We start from the raw sequence: 22,803 nt of genomic DNA on the forward strand, positions 1-22,803 counted from the left end.
GAAGGGTGCTTTGCTGGAAGGCAACACCAGTATGTGCTCTTCAGGAGGGTGTGCTCCCTACGGAGCCAGGGCTGCTGCGTACTGAAGGAGGCAGAGTGCAGGCATATACAGGCATTCGTGCACACAGGCAGAAGGCAAGCTGTAAGACACGAAGTATTAAGTGCCTGCTTTCAGGGAGTCCTGTAGACAGAGACCAAGAAGCCAAGATGAGGTTGAAATGATGCCATGGTACTAGGATTTATGTGCTACTTGGAGAAAAACTGAGAGAATGAAAATTTTTGCTGTTGCAAGAGAAAGAGATGTTGATAGTGGAAAATAGCTACACCAGAGGGGATACCCCAAGATAATTACTTGCCTTTTTATTTTTTTTAATGACATCTACATATTTGAAAATTGTCTACACCGCAACAGAATACTGCAAAAATATACATATACACATAAAACCTGAATATCATGTTATGCCCATTTTTGTAATATGAGAGAACCTTACAATAGGTTGTAGTCCTAAAATGTAGTTACCCAAAACTGAATTGTGAAATTTTTATTAGCTCTACAGATGACTTAAGCTCTTGCCATTTTTCAGTCTGGAAAATTAATTCTATTTCATTGCAGAATAGCTTCTCAAGAAATTGGGGGAAAATTTATAGTCAAAATAAGGGGAAGGGAAGGGAAGGGAAGGGAAGGGAAGGGAAGGGAAGGGAAGGGAAGGGAAGGGAAGGGAAGGGAAGGGAAGGGAAGGGAAGGGAAGGGAAGGGAAGGGAAGGGAAGGGAAGGGAAGGGAAGGGAAGGGAAGGGAAGGGAAGGGAAGGGAAGGGAAGGGAAGGGAAGGGAAGGGAAGGGAAGGGAAGGGAAGGGAAGGGAAGGGAAGGGAAGGGAAGGGAAGGGAAGGGAAGGGAAGGGAAGGGAAGGGAAGGGAAGGGAAGGGAAGGGAAGGGAAGGGAAGGGAAGCTCTTCTTTCCATGCTTCAGTCCACATACATGTCTCCCAAGCAAAACACAAGTTGCTCCTTCAAATCAAAACCACACACCAAACTCTCCTATCTCACCTCTCCCTACTCACTACATAGTATCAACCCACAAATTACGTCTTCACAACCCTCAAGCCTGACTTGAGGATTCATGTCAAGAAAAGCTCAATACAATTTTTGAAGACTGATCTAATGGATTATTGAGATGTCACCGCACAAGAACAAGAATTAAATGTGTAGATGAAAACATGTGTAGATAAAAAATGTGTAGATTAAAAGTTTTTGCATTGCTGAGCATGAAAACTCATTCTGTATTATCTATTTAAATGGATCTCTGTGGTATCAGTAACACAGCAACATTTTGAATGGTCCCTGAACACATTTAATAAACAGAGACTGTAATATATTGTTATAGTACTTTTTCCATTATTCCCAGGTTATAGTTAGTGATGATTTTAAATATATTTGTTTTTTTAAACACTACTACTCAGCAGCTCACTCTCACGGCCACGTTTTGACACATACACACAGCCATTTGCTACACCACGAGCTGGCTACTTATTTAGCCTGTCATAACACAAACCTTGAGCGAAAGGCAAAGAAATCTCTCCTGCTTTATCTGTTAAGAGATTTCAGCTGTTATGAATATTTGATGCTGTACGTAATTACTAACACTGAAAATAAGAAGATGAAATGCCTGTCTGATGTGTTAGACCTACAACATGATATCGTGGAAGGGGCTGTCACAGCCCACTAATGGGGATGAAATGCTGCTTGGAAAGAACTGTTACTCTTCCCAAACATCCATCTCTTGAGATTTGGGCTTTTTCTTTAAAAAAGCATATTTCAGATTAATGTCCTATGCTAGAACATAAAAGTGAATATATTGCTGTATTGAATTCTCCTTATCTGCAATACACATCCTGTTACAAAGAGCTGCATGCTACACACAGCACGTCTTCCCTCAGAAATTCATCCTCATTATTGCTTGTGACCATACACTTAGTCATTACCACATTAAAACTAACCAGTCATCTAGATAGGAGAGAATAAATAACTAAAGCAATATTCACAGCAATATTTCTAATCCTTCATTATGCCAAATTTCCGCCAGGAATTATCAGACTCAGGCTGAAAACTTGAACCTGTGAGGAAGCTCTGGCTTGGTGTACTTGCTGCCCTCAATCCCATGTTACTCAGTATATCTGACAAAACCTAATAACGTCTATATGAGAAAATGTATGCCCAGCAGAGATGATATATTTAGAAAGAAGAAAAAAAAAGTGTGAAATTAAATCTAAAAATACGAATAGAATAAATGTACAAGGGAGTTCAGTCTTCTTATAGAACCTAAACCTGAGACACAGAGTGCTGCTTTAGCTTGAACACTATCTACAGACCCCTTTTTTTCTTCCATCCTCTGCTTTTGTAGAATTTACCAAACTCCCTATTTCTGCCTAACAGACTCTGCAGGATTATTTTATTTTCTTTTATCACCACACCCTACACAACTTGTGGCAACATCCCCCCTTTGCTGCCTAAGCAATTTATCATAACCTTTAAGAAATATTCTGCCATAGCCATAACATAGTTTACAATTGCCACTAAAGCCCATCTGATACAAAATGTCAGTAACGCTTTTATCTTCTTACCATCTGTAAATGGCTTCTTTCCACTTGAAATTTCATAAACTATTTTAAGAATATTATGGTTATTTGCTTTCTAACACTGTAGTGTAGGCGTTCAGATCCAATTTCATGTTCTTTTCTGCTTTCTAATTTTGCTGCCTGAAGCGTATTTACTAATGTATGCAAGTTTCCAATCAGGATGGGAGAAAAACTGGTCATCCTGCCAAAGCTCCACCAGCAGTCCCCAAAACAGTTGGATAGCTCTGCTCCTCTGTGAAGATAACAAATTGACATTTATGTGTCACCAGGCTTCAGGATCAACACTACAAGAGACAAAGAAAAACTTGCACCTGTCTTTGAATCAATGTTTCTATCAAACTGCATAGCCCAAAATTTTTACAAAAGTGACCCATTCTTGTTAATTCCTGAGTATCTAACAGCATCCCTTAACTATTACACAACTGTGCTTTAGGCCTTAATTTTTACAAAAATTTGGCCCACTTTCTTTTTGACAATACCTGCAAGTTATATTTATTACAAAGGAATCCAGTTGCAACCTCGTTGATGGTAGTGGGTTGGAGCAGATGTCATGGCTGTCAGGATCCTTCTCTGAGGGAGTACACCTTTGTGTGGAGTTTATAATTATCTCATCTCTTTTATATAGTTTAACGACTCTGAACATCACTGATTCCTCTCCATACACATTTATACTAGCTATGTTTAAACCAAAATCTCAAACTTTTTAAGACTCAGGCTCTCCTACTATTATTCATGTTTTTGTCACTTTGCCACTGGGTTATTACAACAAATCCTACATGGGCAAACACCATTAAAACTTTCTGAAGTTTTATACAGTCTCTGCCTGCTTCCTATGCCTAGTACTACCAAAGTACCTTGATGAAAAAGTATATGAATATGTATGATCGGCAACCTGCATTGCTTGCATATTCATTTCCTGGCAAAATTTAAGATTTTGGATCTCATGCGTATTTTAAAGTTTGCTTATTTAAGAACATTACATATTTAAAGGGAGTTTCTCTTGCATTCACGATACCCATTCACAGCTGATCAGAACTAACACAGTCAATTTTGTTAGTTTTCAGAGCATGAACCAAAGCACTTTCCCCCATCCTCATTTCAGGACAGACTTTACGTACTCGTGTGATATTTGCACTCTTTTACTCTTGCAGACATGCAGGACAGCATGCAAACATGAACCCAGAGAGAAGGTGGAACTCAGACTCAGCTTCATTAATAAGAGCCACCTACGTCTCTTTCAGGTGGTCAAAGCCACTATCCACAGGACTACTGATGATACACAAACTAAAGAAACCTCAGGCATGGTTCACATTGACCACAGATGGCTTTGTGAGTCAAGGAAAGGGTCACCAAAGTGATGGTGAATACCTAAGTGACTCTGCACACCTAACCACAAACAAACACGCTGCATGCTGGCCTGTCGACATTGCACCAGCAATTCAGGTGCTGCTGAAGACATCACGAAACCTGCAAACCAGCAGGAGGACTGCAGGCAATGGCAAAAATGAATCAACAATGAGCTCACAAGAACACAAATCATCGTCCTTCCTACTGATGCAGAACCACACAGAGACATCTTCCTGGTAGTAATGCCAAAAGAGCCACAGTACTTTATGTAAGCAAAGCCCATAGTCTGGTGTGTTTTCATTAGCCAGAAGTATATGGACTGAGGCTCTTACAAACAGTACCTCCCAAACTGCATCGCTGGCCATCATTTCCCCTGAATTGAGTGGGTAAAGAATAGTGCAAACTAGGGATGACCACTTACAGGTGACCGGGGCAGCACTCATCCTTGTATTCTGTGGCTCATGCCAGCGAGCTGTTGAAAAAATAAAGGGCAAATGTAAGGCAGATCTCATCTCCATCACCACCGTCCTGATGCTGAAATTCTCCCCGAACAGCTACCCCCCTTCTCCCAAGCACAGGCATGCAGAACCCGCTGCAGCTCCCAGCAGCGCACACAGCCCGGCACAGCTCGTCCCCATTCCCAGCCTGGCTGCGGCTGGGCCAGCGTTTGTATGGCCATGACCAAATGCAGACCCATGCACTGCACGTTACTGTCACGGTGCCGAGACACAAACAGCAGCAAATAACTTTGCATAGATAGAGTATAATGCCTCTTTTTTTAGGTTCTTTTTCCACAGCCTGCGAACTGCTTTTCTCCTCCATGGGAACAATTCAGAACATCCCCAGAACACCCCAGGATGACACAGCTCAGTTCCCTAACTTGGTGTGGAGATTTTTGTGTCCTGAAGGTAAATTTATGCACAATGATACCAAACATTGTCACTTAAGGCCCTTTATAGATCCAGTCTTTGTTCTCAAGCTGCCCCTTACCCTGAGTCAGTACCCGAGCCTTGATTATGGAACAATCTGAAACTCATTTCTCTAGAGAAGGAAGAGGTCAAAGAGAGCCCAGAGTGTGAACAGACCTTATGGATACACCCTGTCTGTCCCAAACCAACAAACTCATGCAAAAGAGGAGAGATGGGCCCAAAGGAAGCTTCAGATACCAGTTTACTTCAACACTTTAGAAAAAGTGGTGGGTGTGTGTGAAACAGGGACTGTTGGAAGAGGCCAAACAACACCTGCCAGCAGAGGGCTGTTCGAAGCACAAAGATCTCTCTCTACCACCATTTGCTTCCTTCTTATGCTGCAGTACCAGTAAAAGAATCCTATGAGACGACTTCAGACTTTAAATCTGATGTTTTATGGCTGCATTGCCTTGGGATCACATTTAGAAAGTTCTAGTGATGACCAGCAATGGCTATTTCAGTACCGCTCCATTTTGCTCAACAGTTTGGGCAGCATTTGAAAAGTTGCATCTGCTGGAAGTAAACTTCGGCATCACAGTCACTTTCGCTCCCATTTCGCTCTGCTCCTGGCCAGCAAAGCTTGAGAATGTTGTCCTGACTTCCTTCTGTAACTATCTGTGAGATTCCTGCGAGAGGCCAACTTTCCATAACTCTTGATAACAACACCCTCCAACCAGCCACAGGCCGATTAGTCATCAGGCAATGAAATAGCTCTTGGCACCACATAATGGTCTGCCACCAGAGGGCTTTTCAAAAAATAACCTACTGTGCTCCCAGTTTGGAGTCGATACCAAAATTACAATTGATAGCGGCACCGCTGCCTGAAATACTGCTACAACCAACGTATGTGGTCATATGGCAAAGATCCCATCCCTCCAGACCCATCCAAAAAGTCAATGCACACTTCATGTTGTCTATTTACAGCTACCTACGCGGGCTCAGATTCAGATACTAACCCAGGAATTACACAGAATAAAGGCAGACCAAGAGGTGCAGCTGGCAATCCGGAGCCTTGCTCCGGCACAAATCGCTGAAGAGTGAAATGACTCCACTTTGGGGACGTGACAGAAACTGTGCCTGGTGAAGTGCTACTTGTCCTGCCTCGTGTCCACCCCCAGCCTCCACTGCCTTTGAAGAAATGTTTACAGTCTGCAAACAGAAAAGGTCAAGATTCTGCATTGGAAAGGGAGAGACAAAAACTAAGGGATGAGTTTGCTTGGTTACATGTCAGACTGGCAAGCAACACTTCCAAAAACGTGCCCTGTCCCCCAGGCCATGGCGGATATCATGCTCTATCCCCCCAGGCTGGCACTGAAAGCTTGTCTCTTGAATCCAAGCAGGCGTGCTAAAAAGTAGGTAAAAAGCCTGACTCAGACCTAGTGATCTCAGTACTTCAGTACCCACAAAGAAGAAAGGCTAGAGTTTTTGTTTCCACTTACTGGAATAAGTATGTTTTACATTATACCCTCAACAGAAAAAATAAAATCAATTTCTGTAAAATACTTGTAACTTCCTAAGACTTCTTCCTTTTTATCTCAACAGCTTTTCTTGAAAATACGGACTTCTTGAAAAAGTTTCTGAAATTAAAGAATACTCAACTTTGTAAGCTTAATTAAAAGGAACGTTTATCCTACTTTCCAAGTACTCACAGTGGGTTACTAGAAGTGACCATGAGGAATACTGCTGCTACTTCTTATTTTTTCCTTCCAAATTTTTTTTTCTAAATAATTAATTCTATTAGTGGATTTAAAAAAACACGTTTAAAACAAAGACAACTTAAAACACAAAAACCAGACACAAGGCAAATTTATTCACCCTTTATAATCTGGGTCTAAATAGCCCTGCATTTGCTCCATGAGGTTATGCTCGGGGCGGTCGGCTCCAGCCGGGAAGTGCCGGCTGCTGGGGCCACCCAAGGCCACCTCCAGCCCCTTCCAATCCCACAGCAGCAAATCCCTTGGGGCAGCTGCTGGCTCAGCAAGAGTTCTGTTCATTGGGAATGAACCCTCCACAACATTATGGTTTTTAACAACCCTACTGGCACTTTCCTGCGATAACATCCAGAAAATGGCAGGAGGGCCTAGATGTAATCTTACAAAAAGACAATGATAAAATATACTGAAGCTTGTCACAGTTTTGATACTGCTTTCATAGGCAACCTTTGTAGCTTAAACATGTGGTATGGGGGGTATTTTTTAATACTTTAGTCTTTTAAGAAGTCTCAAGTTTTCAACTTTCCCACTTGAAAGTTGTTTAGAGGAGAGAAAAAAAATTAAAAACAGACTCTAGAAAAGGTAAAGAATGAAATAGCTCTTTATTTGAAGAAGTCTGCTATCTTAATGTCATACAGGTTTCATCTCTTTGCAAGTTTTGCTGATTATTCAGGTGTTCCTATACATTTCCAAAAAAATGATGAGCAGAAAAAGTGATGCACCAGACAAAAAAAATTAATCTTAAATTCTAGCATCAGCCAGGCCTTGGCCTCCAGATATTAGTTCTTTCAAGTACTGCAGTGAAGCAATGCTACACAAGCCCCTCGCAGCTCTCCATGCATGTATCAAGGTCCCTGAAAGAAGGGATGGCAAATATTCCACTTTACTGGGTTACAGCATGTGCTTGGGCACACAGTGCAAGCTACTCAGAGGCACACGGCAAGTCTGTGAGACACATGGAGATTTAACCTAATTTGTCTCAAAGATTTTAATTGCTGGCTCATTCTTCTCCCTTAAAGGACGATTATCAAGGGATGAGATTAGAAGAGACCAAACCTTAGCCTTTAGTCCAAATTCCTTTGTCTTGTGGATTTCATCCAGACCCACAGAATATTTAAATAAAATTCTGTTGCACATTTTTGAAGCATCTCTTAAGACTAGTAGAATATGGCAAAAGTTGCCCTCAGCTACTATATTGTGCCATATACACACATTTTTAAATGAATGTGTAACTAACTTGACAGACCATAAGAGATTCATCAAGCCGGCCCATAAAAATAGACATATATGCATTTTCTAAAGCATGCAGTTTCATAGGCCCTGCAGGTGTTCCTGTATTACAAACTTAACATGCTTAAAGTACTACACAGGAAAGGCATCTGATTTTACAGACATGCCAATAATTCTGATTAACACGTCTCTTCCATTTGTTTCACGGTTACAGAGCCAAATTCTCATTTTGATATTAAGACAAGAGGTTATTCAGAAAGCAAGCCATACCATAAAATATGCAGCTGACCACTAGAAAACATCATGGCATATATATTAATTTAAAAATCAAAACTACTGATCACCAAAACCAGTATTTTTGAACTGAAAACTATGATTAAACATGTTTCCTTTCAATAAATTCATAAAAAGTGACGGCGTTATCTCCACCGGTGAGTCTCATCTCCCAGCCTCACTGGAATTTGTCTGACTTTTTAGATTACAAAACTTCAACCTTCTTTCCACTCCCTGAAGCACTATCAGTCATACGCATTCAATTCCTCACTACGTAAACACAGAAACTGATGTCAAACATAAACTACACTCAGAGGAGGTATCTTTATAAAACATTGCAACTGTAGAATCTATAATACGCAATTTGTGTAAGAAAACCTAGGTTAGTTTTAAACAGAAAAACTTTACTACCTCAAATGTTATCCATAACAAACTAACAGAGACTAAAGCTCAATTCACCCCTTCATCCAAAAAAAAAAAAAAAAAAAAAAAAAAAGGGTAATTCTACAGCTCTATAAACTATTTTGTCCTGGAACGCAGAACCCAAGTTAAACAATGTCAGTTCCTAGCCAGAAGTAAATATAAAGTAGAGTTTCCGGAATGAATGCGTAAATCTTCTTGGCTCTGCCTTTACATTTTCAAAACAGTGCTTGTGTTTATATTCTGACCTTTGTATCTCTTCCAAATTAAAGCAAAACAAAACAAAATCACAAAGAAATACTTTTACTCGGCAATAACCACACTCATCTTACCTTCCCAGTGTGGGTTGCAGTAATATGTAAGCGCTCTGAGGTATAACAGCAATTGTGTTTCTTTTCTTGATATTTAGGAAGAAAGATTGCCCTTCTGCTAAAACTGGCATGTCAAGTTTAAATTAATTTCAGCACAAACCACTGAAACACTGGGAGCAAGGAAATGTCATTTTATTTTGCAATTGAGAGACCAACTGATAAAAAGGAGCAACAAATAAGGGCTACTGCATAATCTGCTGCTATTAATCAGGGTTAGTAATAACTACCTTATTTCAAGAAAACTGCTTCCTGCTTCATTTCTTTAGCTGTGGTTCAAGGAAAAGTTTGTACTGTGATATCATCCATCTGCTTGTTCCTGTTACCTTCTAAACTAGCTGGATGATTTCAATTGAATTTTACAACAGGGAAAGACCCAGAGAAAATAAGTTGTTACAAATTTGTGAGTATTAACAGCTGACACCAAACCACTACTCACCACGAAGGAAAAGTCCCAAATTCAGTACTGCTCTGCCTCGTTTGGCCTGTCAGCCTGCTCAGCAGTACGAGACAACTCCGAGTGGCAGGGCTGGATGGCTCTGCATCAGGCTCTAAGGTGCTGTCCCTGCCTGCACGCTGTAATTTACCTTTAGTAATGTTATAATAAACCTGAATAAACCTAAACATTGCAAGTGCATGATGCACACTCCATGTCATACACCAGCTGGCTCTTTTGAGACATAAAATGCTTTCCTAGTTTCCCCCACACAACTGAGTTGAACATATCCCAGCACCATACTGGCTGGTACAGCTTTACACAGTGACTGATTGAAGGAAACAAGAACTATGTGCCACTTCATGTTCAGTGCTGTGTAGTCAGATTCATTAGTTCTTCCCAAGTAACTGTGCGCCTTCACTTTCAGCAAATAAAGCATCAGAATAAAATAAATAAATAAATAAATCCCATTTAAGAAGAGTTTGCAAATAACGCTGAAATCAAGACGCTGGATTTTAATGCACCAATTTCTCCCACAGCCACACACGGTAATTCCTTTCTCAGAAGCAAAATGCGTCTCAGAAAGCACAGAGGAACCCAGGCCTCACTTACTCCTGGGTCATCTTCCACTATCTGGTGTCAGCTGTAACGACAGCGAGTGTTGTGTGAGAAGTGTAAAGCTCACCCTGCTCCTTTGGGCTGAGAAGTGTGATCGTGTATGTTTCTGTGATTTATCCTCCATTGCTGTCAGGGAAAACTGTAAAAAAAGCCTTTACCTCAAAGCAAGGAAAACTGACGTTAGCCACTGATTGAGTTTTGGTTTAAAAAGCTGGTCAAGGAATCTTCTTCATTTCCCATGTGGCAAAAAGCAAAGGAAGGAAAAAAAGCAAAGGAAGAAAAACACAATACTTGACACACTGGTAACAGCAACAAAATGTGACAAGCAGAAGTGTTACTGTGTTTTAGGCTGTTGCTGTATTTCCCTGTCTCTCGTTACAGTTTGTTTCTTCTCCCCTCTCTGCCCATCTAGCTCCAAGAAGGTTCATTAAGAAAAAATAAAGCTGAGATGGAGGAAGTAGGTTGCAACGCACTGCTTTATTCTTATGCTGTGTGTAACTTCCCTAGAAAACCCCTTTCTGTGGTGGAAATGGATCAATGGCATCCAGTTTCTGCATTAACATGGAAGTTGGCCTTTCTAGCTGTATTTATAGAAGTTCGTGTCATGGAACTTCCCTCTAGGGGCACAGTACCAAAACTCCCCGAAAACAGCCAGAGAAGACAAACTTCCACTAGGTGTATGGATGTCTCGGGAACTCAAACTGTTCTGACTGAAACCTCCCCAGATCCCAGGACTTTCCAGCCTCTCTGAGCACCCCGAAGTCTGCAACTGTGCAGAACACAATGACTTGAACAATGGAGTTAGAGAAAGCCTGATAATCGCTTTCCTTTGATTTTTAATTTTTCAAGACTTGGAATAATGACAGACAGACCACATTCATACGACAATGCACAGACAGACAGCGAACTGGGGCCCACTTAGAAAAGCGGCTCCATTTTGTAAGTGTTCTAAGAAAGCAAAACCAGAAGAGAAACGTACTTCTTTTTGGAACGTGGATAATGGAAATGAATGTGCCTACTCCCACCTCACCTGCCAGCAGCAGCTATGTTCCAGCAGAAGGACAAAACTGACAGATGAGCAAGGGAGACGTGCAGATAAATACTGCAGATTCTCCCCAAGAATTAAAGCTTGTGGTATCTCAGAATAAATAACCATTTATCTACTTTGAGAACGTTTTTTTTTTTTAATGCATGCATTAGCCACTAAATAATATTTCCTGTAGGCTGAAGCAACAGGAAGGAAGAAAGACTTCTCTCTATATTTAAATTCCCTCCCAAATGCTTAAATAATGTAGTGGTGAAGGCTAGATCGGTCTTTCTTATGTTTTGAGTACCTATTAAAAACCAATAGAGACAGACAGATTATCAGCTAAACAAGAGCTTTTAGAGAAAGATGCCTGAGCATTCCTCAAAGGTATTGAACGAAATGGCTGAAAAGAGAAAACACTACGCATTAAGAAGAGAGAAGAAAAAAAGAAAGAAGGAAGAAAAAAAAAAAACAAAAAAACAGAACCTGAGATAATTTTATCTCTAAGTCTAGTACTAGAGATGCATGAAGAAGCAGGTCTGTAAAGGTAGCTGGATCCTAATTCCTCGACTTCAGTAGAAATGAGGTAGAACGGGGAAATTAAATAAAACAAAATAAAAATCTGTCCCTCTAATTATAGGGGTCTATTATTGAAAACCTACATTTTTAAATACCTATTCATAATCAAAAAATGTTTTTATTAGAACAGTAGAAAACATGTTCAAAGCCTTAAGAAAATTAAGATATGTCTATAGTACACTGCTTTTTTTTTGTTTTGTTTTGTTTTGACTGTAAATGCGATGAGTTTCACAAAAAAAATGGTTTGGAAGAGAACAAGAAATCTCTGTACGACCCCAGGTCTAAATTAGACAAATGTTTTTGGTCTTTGTAGTTCTGTTGTTAACTGTTGTTAATCTAGCGATGCTGTTTTAACATGTCTACTAGATTCTACACATTCATTTGCAGAGCCTTACAAGGCAAAAATTTCTTGACTGACACCTATTTCAAGGACTTGTGATATGTTCACATAGGTCAACAATTTCTACCAAAGGTGATTACTGGCATAACTACTGGAGTTCCTTAAGCTTCAATGAAAAGAAGTGTTACAGCTGCACTGACTGGATCTAGAAGGGAAGAGGGGCAGTGGTGAAAGTAACAGGAACCAGAAGGACAAGCTGACTGCATTGACAACATAGACTGATTTGTGGGGTTATCAAAAAGAAGCCACCACAATGCTCTCATGGACAGCTCAAGTTGGAGTTAATCCATACACTGCAACAGTTACAAATGCCTGGTAACTCACTGCAATTGATTTTATGTTTTGCACTAGCATTATAAATCCATCACTAAAATCAGAATGGGGAAAAAAAAACACACTACACTTTGCAGCCTGCACTGTCAGGCTCGCAGGTCTGAGTGTTTACACTGGCTTCCAGCTTGTGGCCATCCTGATAGTGAAGATTCTGTACATCTTTTATTTATAGCCTATACTGAGGCTTTGCAAGGAATGTTTTGTCTCCAGTGTTGGGCAAGAATTCCTTTTCTTCCTGTCTGGTATGTATTACAGCAGACATGTCACGTTAAAAATTACACTATGACAAGACTACCAATATTTATAAAAACACGTTTTACAGCTGAATCATGGGGATTCAGAAAGGGTCGATGCTGTTAAAAAGATCTCTATAAAAGCAGGATGGTCTCTGGAACAACTCTAAGCAGGAAAGATCATGTTACTTAATTTCCTTTCAGAATCTACTTTATGCAGCAATTTTCTAGTCCCTCCATTAAAAAAAAAAAGAAAAAGTCATCATAATATTTACTAATTGACCCTTTTAAGCCATCTTTGAAAAAAAACAAAAAACAAAAAACACATTTTAGTCAAGTAACTGGAACAGTACGGGTAAGAAAGCTGTTCTCATCATTAGCTTTCACCTCCTCAAGCTCTCAGCTTCAGATTCTTGCTCTGATTATTATTTTTTTTTAATATTAATATCATTAAGCAGAGAAATTTAAGAGGCAAACACAAGAGAAAACACTTTAAGTTGTTCCAGCGTGTTTTTACCACTCTACCTTCCACCATCCAGAGCGTTACAATAAGGCAAGGCTGACTAAATTTAAATTTGGAGTTTTGCATCATTTCATTCATTATCATTTCCTCATTTCACCTGTGGTCTCTAAATTACTTTTCCGAGCAGCGATGCTAATAGGATGTCTCTTATGGGAAGGATGGGAACCTGTCACATGGCTGTTGTTCAGTGCATTTCATTGTGCTTTCGACCCACATTTTACCTCCCATACACTTCAGACACCTTTGCCTGGCTACATCCCCCTTCATTCATCAAGGAAGAGATCTCACACTTCCTTGTGTGACCTGGTATCATTTAAAATGCTGAACTAGACATTTGATTAACAGCAGACATTTCATCAACATCACATCATTGATGTAGCTCGAAATCTGCACTTCTAGCCTACTTGCTATATCAATTTATATCTGGATTAATGTATTACACTCCCCAGTGACTGGGAATAGAAATTCTGTGTGAATACTTCTTCTATTTTTACCATAAAATGTACAAAAAAACTTGGAATAGAGCTCTTAGAAATTTTTTAGTAAAAAATAGAATTGACAAGTATGAAGCCTTTCTTCAAAGAGAAATGTAATTGACATCAGTCAATTAGCAAAGTAGAAAATAAAGAGAAAACAAAGGACAGTTGAGGACAAACAATCTAGCTTATAAACATCTCACTTAGGACTATGACTGAAAATTGATCCATAGAACATAAATGTACTTTATTTAGAAAAATATTAAATAAAACACAAAGTTTGTAATTATTTGTCATGACCAAAATTCACAGTAAAAACTTCCTGTTTGGTTCCACAGAGTAAATAGGTTATCGTTCTTTTCCAGCAAGTAAAAGGGTTTACCAAAGGGATTCCCTGAAAGGAAAGGGGCTGTCAGTATAAAACCTTTACATAAAGCTGTCTGGAATCGTCTGTTCCATCATCAGATGTCAAAAATAAATATATATATATATATCCCTTAGACTTATCATAAGACTGTTTATAATCAAGCAATACCCAAACCCATGCTTATGGTAGCAATACCTACTTGTAGGTGCGCACACTCCTTTTAACACATTTACCTGGCATACAGTAACTCATGCATACATGGACTTCACTGGTTTTATGCACCCATATCGCAACCTAAAATATAAAAACCCATGTGATAAATGTATTTTTATATTAAATAATACCTGTATAGTAAAATGCAAACAAACTAAAATCCTCTTTTTCTTCTAATTCGTGTATGTCAAGACCTGTTCTAGCAGCAGAGCCTTCTCCCTCCTCCTTTCACCTTCCTAAAATCATTCACCTTTTTGAAGTACCAAATTTCCCCATAAGTACACTCACTCAAAGCTCAAATGAAGAGCTCAAACCTGGAGAAAAAATAGTTCTTCTAGGGCATGACTTTAAGGTGTTCTCATTATCAATGTAGTCGGTGAAATAACCACTGTGATTTTGATTAAGCACTAATGAAAGGGACATTTCAAAAAGGGTTTGTATTACATATATAATTCAATACATAATTTTTAACTTAAATAATTTTCACTTTATTGATGATGATGGCCATTAACTATTTTTTTTTTTAAACAGAAAATGGTTGAGAACAATCTGAATTCCCCATGACAAACTCAAGTTAAAACTTTCCTTCAACTGCTTCACGTTTGTTGAATTTGTTAGAATTTTCACTTTTGTTAGAATGTAAGTGCACTGGGACAGGCTCCCCCGGGCAGTGGTCACAGCACTGAGCCTGACTGAGCTCAAGGCGCATTTGGACAATGCTTTCAGACACAAGGTCTGATTTTGGGGTGTTCCTGCGTGGAGCCAGGAGCTGGACTTGATGATCCCTGTTGGTCCCTTCCAACTCGGGATATTCCACGATTCTATACACATTACAAGTCTCCAGATATGGTAGTAAGAGGACAGATGAATATGCCAAAATATTTTAAAGCCCTTTCACAATGAAATGACCAAGTTTACATTCATCAACTAAAATTAATGGTCTATGTTTTTTAAGTTTGCATTTTTGCTTTTAAAAATATATTTACAAGGCAACCAGAACTTCAATAGGAAAATCAGGACATAAGTTTATGGTGTATATATGAGGAGAGAAGGGTTATATCTGGGTAAAGGAAATAAGAGCAGAGCATTAAACTCTCTTTCTCTGTGAGTACTCTTTTTTTCTTTCATCTCCTTCCCCTTACTTCACTTCTGTGCATCCTCCTTCTTCTGGCCTTCATCTTTGCATTTTCCTTACCACACACAGACTCCTTTTTTGCTTTGTCTTCTACCTTGCCTTCTCATTTCTCTCATCAGTGTCCTGACAAACGAAATCTCCCAACCTAGAGGTCATCTTTGATACTCGAAGAACAGAAACGGGGCAGCTGCCAGTATTGTACCTTGATTAATCTGTACCTTGTGACCTAAATGTGCGGTTTCCAAACCATATGCTCCAGATTTACAGGAGCAGCTAAGGCCAACGAGTCTGCAGAGACTTCACTATTTAAGGTAGATTTCCCTCAAACTGTGGGAAGCAGTTCTGGTGAACAGAATGCCATACTTTTGCATAACAGACTGGGGATAAACCCAGAGATGCACATGTATTAAACCAAGCTTAACTTATTGAAAGATACACAAAGTACCAGTCTGTGCAGGTTATAAACACTAGGCTCCTACATTAGTTTTCATTTTTCCTGTTGTTTTGTTTTTATAACAAGAGTACATTCCAAAAATAAGCACTTTCTTAATGCCCATGGATATGTTTATTCTGCTTACTTAAAGAACAAAATAAATTGTTTTTCCATTCATCCAAAACCATAACCAGGAGTACACATGGGGAACAAAGTGTAAGGTTTCTCTGGGAAACTGAACCAAAGTCAGTGACTGACACAAAACTCCTGGAAGATTGAGTGAGCCAGGTTTCCTTTAGAACATACATGATGCGTGCAAGAAACTGAGTGGTGGTGTGCAAGTGTTAGTGCTGACACTATTTATACCTTATCATTCTTAATACAATCATTTTAAACTCACGCCAACAGAATTTTATGTCTCCCCATACTTCCTGCATTAATACTGTTCTCTTTTTTTGAGCTGAGCAGTCAGCCAGAGGTGGTTTCAAGCTGTTTCCTTCAGAGAAAAAGAAGCTGGAAATACTTTAAAATATGGTTGCTATAGTTTTACTTTTTTTCTGTCTTTATGTCTTAAATATTTTTTCTGCTTTTCTTAAATGCACAGAGAAATGTTTACAAAATAATAGCCAGTGATACACCTTCACTCATGCACACTTTTGTTTTAAGCAGGGACACACAGGTGCACTTGAGTGGAGGTTGCCATTATGTCAACTAAAGTCTTATTGAAAACATTAACTTAAAAAAAAAAGTTGTTACAGCAAAAGTATGCTTTTCATCTGCAATTACATACATACGCGCATAGGAGGTGGAGCCATGCTCCTTACTATGAAGGCTGCTAAATGCTTCCCATTACAAGATCACATTTCCAGTTGCTTGTAGTTTTGTCAGACTAAGTTTTTTTGGACTATAATTCTCCCAAGCTTAAGAAAGCACCTGGGTCAGATTACAGGTTAGAGAGGAGAGAGGGGGGAAAAAAAGGACTGAACTTCCAACTTGCTCAGGCTTGCTTTGTGAAACTATGGGCAGAAAGAAGATATTTTAGTTTACTCCTGTCAAAAATAGTGGACAGCATTATTTCAAAAAACTCTTATCATTCTTATGATTTATAGCAAAGAATTAAAGCTTTGTGTTTTTGTGACTCTGCACAGTGGGTAAGAGCAGCCAGCGACCATCCGCTGACTACCATGGCCCCCTGAAACAGACAGGCACCCATCCACACAGATAAAATTCTCCTTTGCAGAAGCTCTCTGCATCCCAAACACTTGTTTTGAATGATCTCTGTGTATGCTATACCAGACACAATTTGGAAATGCCCAAGTAGGTATAACCTAAAATTATGCCAAGGAGTATGCCAACAGCACCCATGCTCATACACTTGTGGCAGGGACTCGCCTGCGACTGGAAACTTCTCTTCTCTAAACTGCATCCTCAGTAAGGCTGCTCCAGCCTGGATCTGACTTGTTCTCTCCTTGTAAGAAAGAAATAAGGCATTACTTGTATGCCTATATTTCAGCTGAGCGAGTGCAGAAATGATTAAAACATCATTCCTAAAGTTGGCTAAGCCAAGCTTAGATAGCAATGCTTTCAGCCACCACCCCTAATAACCCAGATTTCATTTTGAAAATACATGTTTTTAAGAAATTTACGTGTCTTTCTATATGGCCTATGACTTAATATCCTACTACAACCTATATATTTTTGTATTGCCCACTTGCTCTTACTGACCCCTTCCATTACTCTCATCTTCCTCATCATTGCATGACAGGCCTGGAAGAAGGTTACAAACTGTTCAGTGCTTTCTGCTTTTGTTTAATTTCGGGAAGAAAGCAGCAGGTTCACAGACCTGATGAAGCACCACAGATCATCACAAAGTTGTCATGGACACGTGAGAAGTTTTTTCCAATGCTCTGCCTTCTACAGTTTACCTATTATTTCAAAACGATTCACATACATAATGTTCATATGCAACTCAGACTGAAGAAAGAACCTAGAAGAGAAGACAAGCCTCTAACACTGATACTGTAAGCTAGAACACGTATGCTTTACCTAACGTTCAAATAAGATTTTGCTGCTTATCAGCGGGTAAAACTAAGATTTAATGCTGCATTTTAAGCTTGGGTTTCCAGGGAAGAAGCTCAACGCCACCAACACACCAACAGAATGACACGGGGGAGGAGAGGGACAGCTGAAGTATTTTCCTCTTAAAATACATTACTATCTGGGGAAAAAGCAACATAGTAAAACAAAAGAAAAAGTAAACAAAGGCTACACAGCACCAAATGGCACAGTCAACCTTGCAGATTTTGAATTTAAAGAACAACATTTGTCGTAAAAACATCTAATAATTGATACCAGGGCTAGACAAAATAGGAATTTTGGATATGAGCAAATATTTAAACACAGCTGCTACAAATAATGTGGGTTATTACCCATCAAACCAAGGTACACACTGACATGTAAGTGGTAGTGCAAAGTATAGTGATTTGTAAAGGACCAATTAACTTATTGAGTATTTTCAAATTTTGCATAGACATGGTACAATGCCTTTCAAGAAGCACTTCAAACTTTCAAAAATTTAGAAGAATTTGCTAAGAGAGGGCTCAGTTTTACATGTGCAATGTAATTAAGTCCTATTCAATTTAAGTAATTGCTATTCATATTAATAGGAATTAGTTGTGTTCACTGACTAACCCTACTACACTCATGGAGGGCAATCTAATATAGAAAAAATATATACCGGAAGGCCTAAAAATCACTTCCAAATTAAGCAGTGTGTTCAGGAAGGGAAAATCTGAATGCCCTGAACCTAAAGAATGTCATTTCAGAGGTCCCATTAGCTCCAGCTGCCAGCTCAGAACCACAATGCCCAATACAACAAAGTTCCCCCCATCAGACAAGGTAGCTGTTTTTTAATTGCATCAAATCAAATGATTTGGGGGACTGATGTAACACACACAGCTCAGGACCTGAATGTAGTTCAGTTTGTGGTTCATATAGGACTCTTAAATGTGAGTACAGTGTTATTTTTTTTTTTTAAACAGCTTATGCCTCAGCTCGTTATTTCTAAAATGGAATAATGCTTAAGGACCTTCTGAAATGCAATTCAAGGACAAAATTAATACTGACAAAGTGTTCAACTGCAGTGCTTGCAGGTATTTAGAAACATATATTGCAAGGAAAAAATTTAAATAAAGGAGTTGGACACAGCAATTCCAACAAGCTTTCAACAACATCCTGTTTGAATTGCCAAATTAAGGAGCACTGTCAACTTGACATTTTGAACACACTGCTTTAGCAAAAAAGGTACTGCCACCAGGTCTGAGCTCCTTGCCAGAGATTTTTTTATTTTACATTTAGTTATAAACTTTTCAAATTTGTTTTCCTCTGCTGTATGAAAGCCGTATACAACATAGAGGCAAATTGACTATACAGAAGCAGTTTGATTATTCACAAAAGCAAAAGAAGAAAATGCAAAGAAAGAAAAGAAAGAGCTACTCCCCTAACTTACATTCAAGAATTGCTACTTACAGAAACATAAATTAAAAGTATAAAAGAAATATGCTTTTAAATTGGTATTTAAACCCTTAACAATGATTTAAATACAAGGCTTTATGCCTCCGGTTATTAACAAAAGGCTGAATGGATGCATTGTTATGTCACCTTAAAAGCATACATATTCAGGGCAGACATAAAATTGGAATTTAAAATACACACTACTGCACAACGTGCCCATACACAAGCACACGATTAGTAATCACTTGCTATAACTTACTCATTAATTCACCTTCCTGGTGGCTTCACAAATATTTCTGGTTTTGTTACTTTTAATTATTAATTATTGAACTGCCATGAATTACGAGCCAAAATATAATTAAAAATTCTAAATATATTAGGCTTAAAAATGTGACATTTTTGTGCATTTCAAGAAAACTCTTTGGTCAATTAGTTAAAGTAAGTCATTCTAGTATGTCCCTCAATTAAAATATTGACAATAATCAATATTTTGTTTGTGATCTTGAAAAGATCACAAAAGAATGGCTATTAAGAAAACCTTGACTGTGGGTATTGATGATGCTTCAAAAGCTTTTTAAAACGCCCTATAGACTGTTACGTATGTAACACGCATATGCTAATAAATTTGAGCTCCTTTTCTGCACTTCCAGCTCTCCATTCACCAATGATGAAGAGTCTGTTTGTTTAGCGTTACAAGCCTCATGTTTGAAAACCATGCCTAGTGTTAATGAATGAAGGTATTAATTCTGTTCTTCCACATTATCCCTGCTTCAGTTTTCAAATACAGCAAATTTCCAGATTTTTAGCAATCTCGCAGATGATATAATCAGCATTAGAGTTCAATTACCATGTAAATCTGCAGAACCTGATTGACAGATTCAAATTCTGACTAAACACACACGGTATGGCTGCAAAGAACAGATGAAAGGAATGCCAATTACCTGACAGTGTAACATAAGGAAAACTTACCCAGTTCTTAAACATCTATGTGTTTGTGGTTTTTTTTTCCCTGATAAAATGCACACAAGCCATCATTTTAAAAACTGCACTGATACTCATCCAGCAAACAGCTGGCCTCTGTACTCTGTTAAGTAAATCTCCCTTCAGTACAACCTGGGAGAAGGAATGCTTCATGGTCTGATGAGGTATACTTCAATTTCAAGCTGCTCTCAAAAAAAAAATGCTCAGAAGATGCTCTGCCACTTCCTCTCCTTCACCTAGCCTCACTGGCTGACCTCTCAGTCAGCCTCCCCGCAACACAAAGAGCGAGGGCTACACACCCTTCAGAGACAGCTGCTTCTTGTCCCGCGAATCACACCGACCAGATAGATCGGCGTTGTCTCTAAATAAAGCCTGTCAGCCACACAAAGGCGACACGTTCAGCTGGGTGCAGATAGGTGTTCCCCTCAGACGAGAGGGGAGATGCTGCAGATGTTCCTCCTCTGCTGTCCTCACAGCTACGCTTGCTCCGCAGGCCCTCCTGCCGCGCCGAAAATCTCAGCCTGACTTCTAAGAAGAAATTAGGGTTTAAAATATGTGCTTCATAAAGCCGAGCACAGAAGCACGGCTCCGTAAGATGCTTCATCAAGCGTGTAAATACAGCACCTCGCCCCTGAGAGGTGCGGGTACACCAATGTGTTACCGGACTAATTACAAAGCACTGTCGTGCTCTTCCAGAAGGGAAACGTATCGATGGCCCCTAGGAGGATGCTGCCGTTTATCAGGAGTACCCAGGCCTATGCGTAGGAAGCGAAGAGCCCCAAATAACACCCAGAAGCGGGTGCTGCACATGGGCACCCCGCCCAGCGCACCTGAACAAAAGGGACGAGCCGGGGGGGGGCTGAAGTTTGGGGACGGGGCTGTCCCCAGCACCGCCACTCGCTGCCAAAGCGGGGTGCGAGGTGACCCCAACCACCTCCCTGCTACAGAGGGCGATACGAGCCTCACACCCCCTGCTCCGCTGGGCAGCCGGGGGGTCCCCTCCATCCCCTTCCTCACCCTCCTCCTCCTCCTCCTCCTCCTCCTCCGCCGCTGCGGGGAGGGGGCCGCGGCCCCGCCGCCCACCCGGGGGCACCCCCGGGAGCCCGGGCAAAGGGGATTAGGGGGGAAAACGACCCCTACCCGGGAACTTCTCCTCTTCCTCGCCGCTCTCCGAGTCGGTCTGCATGGGCTCCTCGGCGAAGTTGACCCCGCGGGCGTCCGGGGGGGCCCGGCGGGGCGGCTGGCTGCCCCTCTCATGGCCGGGCGCGGGGGTGCCCGCCTTGCGGCCGCTCGCCTCCTTCTTGTCCTTCTCCTTCTCCTTCCTCGCCGCCGCCTCCTCCTCCTTGAGGCGCCCGAAGTACTGGAGGGCGAACTCCAGCAGGTCCCCGGGCTGGCTCCGCAGCACCTCCACCGTGAAGCCCTGCAGCAGCTCCGTCAGCCCCGCCGGGATGGAGATGCTCATGCCGGAGCCGGCCGGGGACAGGGGGGGGGAAAGGGAAAAAAAAAAAAAAAAAAAAAGGAGAAAAGGGGGGAAAAAAGGTGGGGGATCCTAGGCAGCAGCGCGAAGGGGGCGGGCTGCGGTGCAGGTGGGGGCGGCCCCGCGGTGCCGCCCGCGGCTCGGTGCCAGGCGGCGGCCGCAGCCTCCGGCTCCGCTTCGCCCCGCACCCGGCACGGCGGCGGCGGCGGCCCCGGCCCCGTCCCCGGCCCCGTCCGTGACTGAAACCTCCCCGCCCCCGCCGCCTGCCGCCTGCCTTCCCCCCCGCTCCGTGCCGGGGGAACCTCGCACACATGTGACCCGGGAAACCATGACAACCTCCCGCCGGGGACTGCGGCCCGCCGAGCGCCCCCGCCCGTGCCGCCGGGGGATGAGGGAGGGCGGCCCGGCCCGGCCCGGCACCGAGCCCCGCTGGGGGCTGCTCCCCCCCGCCGCACAGCCCTCCTCGGCGGCCCTGCCCCTCCTGTGTGCCTTCTCCTCGCCCCTTTCCCTCCCCAAAAGCCCCGTTCCCGCAGGGATGTGGGTGCTTCCCCACTGGGGAGTCGATGCTGAGCGCTCCCGGGGGGTTTTTGGGTGTCCCCCCCACCTCAGCCAAGCCCTACAGAGGCGTTTGGCAGCTAACTGCTGTTGTGGTTTTTCGTGGAAGGCCGGTGGGCCACGGACAGGCATAAAAGACACCTCCCGCATCGTTCATGTGCACAGATATAGATATAGATGGCCATATATTCATAGCAGTTAGGACCGGAGGGACGACGTGGTGCCAGGAAACGCATCCTGTTTGTCAGCTGATTGCCTTAATGCCCGTGAAAAACACAGCCAGAGAAATAAAAAATCTTAAAAAAAAAAAGTTCAATTTAAATACTGCCAAGCACCAATGCTCGGCACAAACACCCTTCATAAGATGTGATGTAGGGACTGCTCAGCGCTCCGGTAAGTAGGTGCTGCCTGTCATCACCTGTGTGCTTACATGTCGGAAGGAGCAGCCACGGGTCCGGAGTTTTCCCTCAGGCTTTGCTAAACACTTCTTGACAAGTGAGGTCCTTGGGAAGCTCGAAAACTGAACCGCCCCCGGATTTGTTATCACCTTGG

At 41.4% G+C, this 22,803-nt stretch overlaps 1 protein-coding gene across 2 annotated transcripts in view; it reads right to left on the reverse strand.

Moving 5' to 3' along the window:
* Positions 1-21,986, reverse strand: part of PRKAR2B (protein kinase cAMP-dependent type II regulatory subunit beta) — an 83,696-nt gene extending 61,710 nt beyond the window's left edge. The window contains exons 1-2 of one of the 2 annotated variants that reach the window (XM_068669771.1): positions 21,360-21,986; positions 4,403-4,453 (exon numbers count right to left, since the gene is read on the reverse strand). In XM_068669771.1, the coding sequence (XP_068525872.1) occupies positions 4,403-4,453; positions 21,360-21,681 (373 nt within the window). In that variant the 5' untranslated portion in view covers positions 21,682-21,986. The remainder of the gene's footprint in view (positions 1-4,402; positions 4,454-21,359) is intronic. The other variant, XM_068669772.1, reaches the window with a different exon arrangement.
* Between the last annotated feature and the right edge of the window lie 817 nt (positions 21,987-22,803).

This window comes from Anas acuta, chromosome 1, assembly GCF_963932015.1.
Source record: "Anas acuta chromosome 1, bAnaAcu1.1, whole genome shotgun sequence".
Classification (NCBI taxonomy): domain Eukaryota; kingdom Metazoa; phylum Chordata; class Aves; order Anseriformes; family Anatidae; genus Anas; species Anas acuta.